General features: G+C 41.9%; 1 protein-coding gene across 2 annotated transcripts; it reads left to right on the top strand.

Moving 5' to 3' along the window:
- The first annotated feature begins 2,837 nt into the window (after positions 1–2,837).
- On the top strand, positions 2,838–6,825 carry zgc:111868 (uncharacterized protein LOC556628 homolog). Of its 2 annotated transcripts, XM_067430005.1 has the most exons (4): positions 2,838–2,932; positions 3,046–3,101; positions 3,174–4,685; positions 5,715–6,825. In XM_067430005.1, the coding sequence occupies exons 1-4, from the start codon at positions 2,913–2,915 to the stop codon at positions 6,725–6,727; spliced, it is 2,601 nt and encodes an 866-aa protein (XP_067286106.1). In that variant the 5' UTR covers positions 2,838–2,912; the 3' UTR covers positions 6,728–6,825. The 2 variants fall into 2 exon arrangements, with proteins under 2 accessions (XP_067286106.1, XP_067286105.1); XM_067430004.1 differs by having other exon boundaries at positions 3,174–6,825.
- Positions 6,826–9,362: the final 2,537 nt, after the last annotated feature.

Raw genomic sequence — 9,362 nt, 5'->3', positions numbered from 1 at the left:
TCTACACACACACACACACCTGTGGTTCTGGATAATTGCTGCATTCCCATGATAACCTGATGTTTGTGCTGAGGAAACCTTTTAAACATTTCAACACATCTCCCCACAATACCATGCTCAAATATTCATTGATGCATGAACTGAAACATATGGCAACCTCTGTTCAGTCATGCATAATCGCTACAGGTACACACACTTATACACAGACGAACACGGGTTCATCACTGAATTAAAGAGCGGGAATGCTTTCCAAACAACAGTATTGTAAGTATATACATTGTGAAGGTTACTGTACTATAAATACTTTGAATTGGATTTATTTTCAGTGGGTAATTAGCAATGCAGTAGTAGGTCTCCAAAGTGTGTTTTATGTTTATCATTTATCACTTAATCAGACATTTATCACACATTTTGGCTACTTTTAAATTTTTTGAGAATTCGTGATGGTCTGGATGTTAAATGTTGATGGTTGAACTATAGTATTGCATGTATTAAGTCATTTTAAGTGTTTAAAATAAAGTCAAGACACTTCATATTTAGTAAAAAAAAAAGTTGCTTTTTATGTGTCTATTCTGAGAATGAAGGTTATTAAAATATCTCCATATGCATAGTTCAATGAATATAGGTAATGTATAGGTCTACAATGATAGCATACGAGATTAAAACACAATAACAATTGCACTTACTCTTAAACAATGAATTATTTTAAGTATGTGAATAATAACCTGCTTTTAGTACTAAAATAGCCTTATTTGTTTACTGTACTCTTGATTGCATAAAAGACAATTGAAAATGCATTGTCCTCTATTACCTTTATGTCTATTCTTTTATTGGATTATTCACAAGCCACCATATTCAATGTAAAAAATTAATAAATAAAAAAACTATTTCAACAATCCCTTGACCAAATGTTGCAGCTTAGTCTTGTGGTTGTACAAACCATTGTCACCGTGATTCCGTGATATCCCTGCGATATATTTAACTAAAGTACATTATTTTTATTTCAAGTGAAAAATGTATTTGAGAAGACCATGGAGCTGCATTCTCAATTGAGGATTTTCAGTGTTTTAGTATAAATGTATAATGAGAGTACAATATTTATTATATTAATATTTCCCCCCCTAGCGACACACAATAATAACTTGTGTACAAATGTGCATTACTAATATATCTACCAGGTGGTCTGAATAAATAATGCCTGTAGTTTATGTTATTAGTTGAATAAGTATTAGTCAGACAACCGAGTCTACATGAAAACAGGCTTATGGTTTTACATTGAGAGTGTGAATGGACTTGACACCGTAAAAAAATATGATCGGTAAGTCATTGCACCTTTTTTATGTCATGTTTTTTTTTATATTATGAATAAACAGAATAATAAGCAATATCAACTTTTTTACTAAAACAAGATTTTACTAGTTTTTAAAGTCAGTTTAATATAATCTAATTTTAAATTACTTGTTGATTGTAGCTACTTTAAGCCAGCAACTGAATGGACATTTTTCACAGTGAACCAGTCCAGCAATGGCCTCATGAAACATTGTGACACAAATTAAAAAGTAATTTGTGCGTAAAATGGACCTTACGAAAGCTCTGCTCCAGATTCACAAACGCTTCGTATACCACGGGTTCGTTAGTTAAACGTGTGTATGTTAATTACAAACCGTGCACGCGTATTCATAATATTCCCCATCCCCACCCATGAGTTACAAATGCAAATGACGTGACCAGGAAAGCTGGTGACTCTTCTGGAATTCTTTCTCAGATTGGATCCAGGATTTTGCATAAATGTTGAAGAGACTAATTGGCCGTACGGTATGACTAGCAATAAATATTAAAATATCGTGTGTCCACCAAAGCATGTTTTAGCCAGCTAAACACATGGTGCTCTTCTGAAAATGGACAGCTGGTGGCGCTTAAGGGCAGCGTTTTTTCCAGCTGAGATACTTTGGTAGCTATGATACAGAATATCCATGGCAGTAATGTGATACTAGTATATAATTTTGAAGAATGTTACTGAATTTAAAAATGCAGTAAAAAAAAAAAAAAAAAAAAAAAAAAAACTATTATTCTATCATTGTTGTTCGGTTCGTGAAGAAGTGGGATGATTGGTCGTTGTAGTTTTTGTCCCGCCCCTCCTCCACTGTGATTGGACGACCTGCCCAACGTTAAACAGTACAAACAAAACAAAACAATAAAGACGGGGTAAATCAACTCCTGAAATATTATCATGGTAGGCCTGCAAAATACATTGTCATCAGTTTGCCTAAATTAGAACACAGAACGTTCAAATGTGTTAAGCACCATTTACTCGTGGTAGGGAGCAAGTGTAAATTTCTTTCGTACCAACTAACATTTTGAAAATACGAACATTTTTGTGAATCCGAAAATGTATGTGAGAGCGGCTTTACGAACGATTTACACAAAAAATAGTTCTGCTCGTGTTTCATGAATGAGGCCCATTGTGTGCTATCTCTTGCACAAATGACTCAACATTACAATACACAAGTAAGCCACACACACACGACACATGACACACACTTATTTGAACTGACAAAAATGTAAAATGTGTACCTTAAAATGCAATGTAAGTCCCTTTGGATAAAAGCGTCTGCCAAATGCATAAATGTAAATGTATTTATATGCTTTATGGTGCAGGCCTGATGGTAATGGCTGTTATTGAATCATGCAGGTGATTATATTTTATTACTTTTTGACAAATTCAAATATCCAATTAGGTGTTCACAGGTGAACAGTATTTTATGTAATTGGAGATGTGAGCTGATTGGACTAACAGGCCTATAAAAACAAATGGCTGATTTTGAATGTTTACATAGATTTTTAGCTGTTCTGGTTTGGAGTAACAGACTCAATTGTTGGTAAAGTAGTTATTTTTAGGATTTGTTTTTGCTATGGCCCTGGGGTGGAAGAGGTTAGTTAGAATTTTAACGTAAATCTTTGTTTGGAGTGTTTATGATGGTCATGTGTTGTGCATATGCTTATCTATCAATGTGTGCAATATAATTATTTATTTATTTTCCCTAGAGTCCCTATACTATTGATCCTGTTGATCTTCTGGGAAAATGCTATTGGATATAAAGGTGGGTATCCTGTTAATGACTAGAATCAGACCTTTAAAGACATCCTTTTTATTTGCTGTTCATGTTCTGTAGGTTGGCATTCTCATGCTGTTCCGTCTAACCAGAACTGGCCTGTCCTCAAGATTTTCTCCCCTCGGGGAGCCCAGTCTTCTGTGTTGGAGGCTCCAGTGACAGGAAGCAATCCTTTGGAAGAAGTGGCCTCTAATGAGCTTGCTTGGCAACAGCCAAATGCTAGCAGTTCTCTGTTTTCCCTTCCACTTAAATATGTAAAAGGTGGCCTTTACAGCAGCTATGTCTCTATGTCTCCTACCCAAAGTGCTCCAAATTCCTCTGTTTCTGCTTCCTTGGTCCCACCTCTAAATCAGCAGAATTTAGACACTAATTCATCATCGCTGCTACAACTTGAAGGTTCTTTCAGTTCAAGCATCCAGGATGTAGCCAACCAACCTGGCCTTCAATTGGGAGAAACGTCAACTCCACTTCCTGCACAGAGTAACTCTTTCACTGGATCCTCCGCCAGTTCCCTCAGTGAGGTTACTTACACAGCTCAGGACAGCTCTGGGTCACAGATGGCAAATGGTTCAAGTCAGCTTGGTGCAAGTGGTTTGCTCCCCCAGTCTCCAAGTACTGCAAGTCAGAAGAGCCCTGGGTCCCCTACATATGCTAAACGTGGCTCTTCACTCTTTGTGTCTCGCCAAGCTACCCGTGACCAGGGCTCTTACAATGTGTCTCCGTCCAGCTCTTCTCGGGGAGTTGGTGCTCAACTGGCAGGTTCTAGTCGTTATGTGTCTATGCAGACAGGGAACAACTTTACTGGCTCTTCTCTCCAGCTTCAAGGTACAGCTAGCAAGTATGAGCCTGCTGCTTTGGTTGCTAAATTTCCTGCATATAATCAGGCTGTCCCAAGTGGCTCCTCTTCTTTGAACCAAACATCTCAATGGCAGCCTTCCATCTCAAGGTGGTCACAAGGGTTTCAGACCTCTGGTACAGTGGCATCACAAGGTAGCTCTAAGTCTCCCAGTCGCTTCTCTGCATCAAGTCCTGGCCACTTTTCCTCCCCACAGGCTGGAAGTGGCAGATATAGTGGTTTGTTCAGCCAGTCTCAAAGTGCCTCAAGTCAGTATAACCATGGGTCCCCTGCATACACTAAACGTGTCTCTTCACTCCTTGACTTGTCTAACCAAGCTACCAGAGATCAGGGCTCTTATATGCATGTGTCCAACTCTACTCTAGAAACTGGTGCTCCGCTGGCAGTAAGCACCTTTACTGATGGCTCATCTCTTCAGCTTCAAGGTACAACTAGCAAGTATGAGTCTGCTGCTTTGGTTGCTAAAGTTCCTGTGTATAATCAGACTGCTCCAAGTGGCTCCTCTTCTCCGAACCGAACATCTCAATGGCAGCCTTCCATCTCTAGGTGGTCACAAGGTTTTCAGACCTCTGGTACAGTGGCATCACAAGGTTTCCAAACATCTGGTACACTTACATCACAGGGTAGCTCTGAATCTCAAGGCTCTAAGTCTCCCAGTAGTTTCTCTACCCTCATCTCTGCAGCAAGTCCTGGCCAATTTTCCTTCAAGGTTCAAGGTACAACTAGCAAGTACGAGCCTGCTGCTTTGGTTGCTAAATTGCCTGCTTCTAATCAGGCTGCTCCAAGTGGATCTGCTTCTCTGAACCGACTGTCTCAATGGCAGCCTTCCATCTCTAGGTGGTCCCAAGGTATCCAGACTTCTGGTACAACAACTTCACAGAGTAGCTCTCCATCTGAAGGCTCCAAGTCAGCCAGTAGCTTCTCTACCCATACCTCAGCTGCAATTCCTGTCCAATCTTCCTCCACACAGGCTGGAAGTGGCAGATATAGTGGTTTGTTTAGCCAGTCTCAAAGTGCCTCAAGTCAGTATAACCCTGGGTCCCCTGCATACACTAAACGTCTCTCTTCACTCCTTGACTTGTCTAGCCAAGCTACCAGAGGTCAGGGCTCTTATGTGTATACATCCAGCTCTACTCCGGGAACTGGTGCTCAGCTGGCAGGAAGCACCTTTACTGATGGCTCATCTCTCCAGCTTCAAGGTACAACTACCAAGTATGAGTCTGCTGCTTTGGTTGCTAAACTTCCTGCATCTAATCGGGCTGCTCCAAGTGGATCCTCTCCTCTGAACCTAACATCTCAATGGCAGCCTTCCATCTCTAGGTGGTCACAAGGTATTCAGACCTCTGGTACATTGGCATCACAAGGTTTCCAAACATCTGGTACACTTGCATCACAGGGTAGCTCTCAATCTCAAGGCTCTAAGTCTCCCAGTAGCTTCTCAACCCTTACCCCGGTAGCAAGTCCTGGCCAATTTTCCTCCACAAGGACTGGAAGTGGCAGAGATAGTGGTTTGTTCAGCCAGTCTCAAAGTGCCTCAAGTCAGTATAGCCCTAAGTCCCCTGCATATGTGACGCATGGCTCTTCACTCCTTGTGTCTCCCCCAGCTACCCGTGACCAGGGCTCTTACAATGTGTATACGTCCAACTCTTCTCAGGGACCTGGTGCTCAGCTTGCAGGCTCTAGTCGTAATGTGCTTATGCAGACAGGAAGTACCTTTTCTAATGGTTCCTCTCTCCAGCTTCAAGGTACAACTAGCAAGTATGAACCTGTTGCTAAATTGCCTGCGTCTAATCAGGCTGCTCCAAGTGGATCCGCTTCTCTGAACCGACTGTCTCAACGGCAGCCTTCCATCGCTAGGTGGTCCCAAGGTATCCAGACTTTGGGTACAACAACATCAAAGAGTAGCTCTCCATCTGAAGGCTCCAAGTCACCCAGTAGCTTCTCTACCCTTACCTCAGCTGCAATTCCTGTCCAATCTTCCTCCACACAGGCTGGAAGTGGCAGATATAGTGGTCTGTTCAGCCAGTCTCAAAGTGCCTCAAGTCAGTATAACCCTGGGTCCCCTGCATACACTAAACGTGTCTCTTCACTCCTTGACTTGTCTAGCCAAGCTACCAGAGATCAGGGCTATGTGTCTATGTCCAGCTCTACTCTGGGAACTGGTGCTCCGCTGGCAGGAAGCACCTTTACTGATGGCTCATCTCTCCAGCTTCAAGGTGCAACTAGCAAGTATGAGCCTGTTGCTTTGGTTGCTAAATTTCCTGCGTCTAATCGGGCTGCTCCAAGTGGATCCTCTCCTCTGAACCGAACATCTCAATGGCAGCCTTCCATCTCTAGGTCGTCACAAGGTTTCCAGGCCACTGGTACAGCTGTATCTCAGAGCAGCTCTTCCCCGAAAACATCCCAACTTTCTGCTGCTTCCTTCATGCCAGCCCTGGGCCCTCCTGTGACTTCTGTGGCCCAGAGTAGCCAACCCTCGACGCTCTCCTTGCATGCCTTGCACTTTGGCACTGTGATCCGTAGACAAAAGTCTCCTGGTCTGCCTACTTCTGTTCGACGTCCCACAGACTCAGTGACTTCATCTCTAGACTCAAATGTCCACGCAGCTTCCCAAGGTATATTCTCTAGTCAGTCCAGTGACCCAACAGTTATCACCAAAAGCTATTCTTCCACCTATATCCAGAAACCTTCAGGCTATTCTAGTCCTTCCCAGAGCACCTCTGCTTCAGGACGATACTTTTCATCTGTCAAGGGCTAACGGACAGTTATACATAACCTGAGCCTTTGGCTAATGTCAGTGCCTAATAGCACAACTGCATTTTAATGTATCTTGACTCAATAAACTGTTAATGGCAATGTTGTTTCCTGTGATATTTTGAGCACTTTTACACTGTTAAAATGCCAGTGTAACTGCAGGTTGTTCAGGCTACATGCCTATTCTAAACATTTAATTTACATTTACATTTATGCATTTGGCAGACGCTTTTATCCAAAGCGACTTACATTGTATTCAAGGTACACATTTTACATTTTTGTCAAGTCTTGCTTTCCCTGGGAATCGAACCCATGACCTTGGCGTTGCTAGCGCCATGCTCTACTCATTGAGCTACAGGAAAGAAATAAATGTATTTCTTTAGTGCTCGGTCTGTCAGTAATGGTTGCCTAATATACTGGGTAACAGCTCTGCAACTAGTGCTATTATGGATACTAAGTGCTTTAACTTCACCCTTTGGTACTTATGTGGTCTGCCTTGTTTCATGAAGCCTACACCCAATTTAACCTTTATCCAGTTTTTGGCTCATGCAATGCTGAGACATGACATCCTTACCCTGTCTCTTCCTGCTTCTTTTTAGAAAGCTTTGTGATGGGTCTCCAAACTGAATGTTTAAGGGCTCTGAGGGGCTAATCTTTAGGTTGTGGAGATGAGTGGATCCTTCTGAAGAACAGGCATGTCTGCTGACTGTGACCTTGCCCTGTCTTTGCTCTGAGCATCTTTAGTGAGCCTCATTAAAGCTAAGAGGAGATGAAATGCACTAATATTCCTGTCAGAGAGGGCAGTCAGGAAATGAGAGCAACACCTTCCTTTTTTGCTGTCTTTACTCCCTCACACCCATTCAACAGTGATTTATTGGTATATAAAATGTGTATTGCCAAAGTGTCTCAGTATAGCTGTGTACATTAAGTAGTGGTGCAAACATATTGTGATTTTTACGTAAAGTTTTCCATTATAAATTGTACTGTTGTGGATTTTTAGCTGTATTGACAATCTAGGGTTATATTAAAATAATAGTTGTCTTAATGCTTTTGCAGACAAGGTCATCCTGTCATTAGCCTCAGACAGCAGGTCCATAGACCACTAACTTGAATGTCATCTTAGTTGCATTACATGTGTATATATATATATATATACACACACAGGTCCTTCTCAAAAAAATTGCATATTGTGATAAAGTTCATTATTTTCCATAATGTAATGATAAAAATTAAACTTTCATATATTTTAGATTCCTTGCACACCAACTGAAATATTTCAGGTCTTTTATTGTTTTAATACTGATGATTTTGGCATACAGCTCATGAAAACCTCAAAAAATTAGCATATTTCATCTGACCAATAAAAGAAGTGTTTTTAATACAAAAAAGTCAACCTTTAAATAATTATGTTCAGTTCTGCACTCAATACTTGGTCGGGAATCCTTTTGCAGAAATGACTGCTTCAATGCGGCGTGGCATGGAGGTGATCAGCCTGTGGCACTGCTGAGGTGTTATGGAGGCGTAGGATGCTTCGATAGCGGCCTTAAGCTCATCCAGAGTGTTGGGTCTTGTGTCTCAACTTTCTCTTCACAATATCCCACAGATTCTCTATGGGGTTCAGGTCAGGAGAGTTGGCAGGCCAATTGAGCACAGTAATACCATGGTCAGTAAACCATTTACCAGTGGTTTTTGCACTGTGAGCAGGTGCCAGGTCGTGCTGAAAAACAAAATCTTCATCTCCATAAAGCTTTTCAGCAGATGGAAGCATGAAGTGCTCCAAAATCTCCTGATAGCTAGCTGCATTGACCCTGCCCTTGATAAAACACAGTGGACCAACACCAGCAGCTGACATGGCACCCCAGACCATCACTGACTGTGGGTACTTGACACTGGACTTCAGGCATTTTGGCATTTCCTTCTCCCCAGTCTTCCTCCAGACTCTGGCACCTTGATTTCCGAATGACATGCAAAATTTGCTTTCATCCAAAAAGTACTTTGGACAACTGAGCAGTAGTCCAGTGCTGCTTCTCTGTAGCCCAAAAGTGTCTTGACCTGGGGAATGTGGCACCTGTAGCCCATTTCCTGCACACGCCTGTGCACGGTGGCTCTGGATGTTTCTACACCAGACTCAGTCCACTGCTTCCGCAGGTCCCCCAAGGTCTGGAATCGGTCCTTCTCCACAATCTTCCTCAGGGTCCGGTCACCTCTTCTCGTTGTGCAGCGTTTTGCCACACTTTTTCCTTCCCACAGACTTCTCACTGAGGTGCCTTGATAAAGCACTCTGGGAACAGCCTATTCGTTCAGAAATTTCTTTCTGTTTCTTACCCTCTCGCTTGAGGGTGTCAATGATGGCCTTCTGGACCTCAGTCAGGTCGGCAGTCTTACCCATGATTGCGGTTTTGAGTAATGAACCAGGCTGGGAGTTTTTAAAAGCCTCAGGAATCTTTTGCAGGTGTTTAGAGTTAATTAGTTGATTCAGATGATTAGGTTGATTAGGTTAATAGCTCGTTTAGAGATCCTTTTCATGATATGCTAATTTTTTTAGATAGGAATTTTGGGTTTTCATGAGCTGTATGCCAAAATCATCAGTATTAGAACAATAAAAGACCTGAAATATTTCAGTTGGTGTGCAATGAAAG

Source organism: Pseudorasbora parva, chromosome 21 (assembly GCF_024679245.1).
Source record: "Pseudorasbora parva isolate DD20220531a chromosome 21, ASM2467924v1, whole genome shotgun sequence".
Lineage (NCBI taxonomy): Eukaryota > Metazoa > Chordata > Actinopteri > Cypriniformes > Gobionidae > Pseudorasbora > Pseudorasbora parva.
The sequence above is the reverse complement of the archived record's forward strand: the minus strand, read 5'-3'. Positions and strand labels throughout refer to the sequence as shown.

Coding starts and splice junctions, on each gene's coding strand:
- zgc:111868 (XM_067430004.1), top strand. CDS start 2,913: ATGGCCCTGGGGTGGAAGAG. Junction 2,933..3,045: donor ATGGCCCTGGGGTGGAAGAG/GTTAGTTAGAAT, acceptor TATTTTCCCTAG/AGTCCCTATACTATTGATCC. Junction 3,102..3,173: donor AAATGCTATTGGATATAAAG/GTGGGTATCCTG, acceptor CATGTTCTGTAG/GTTGGCATTCTCATGCTGTT.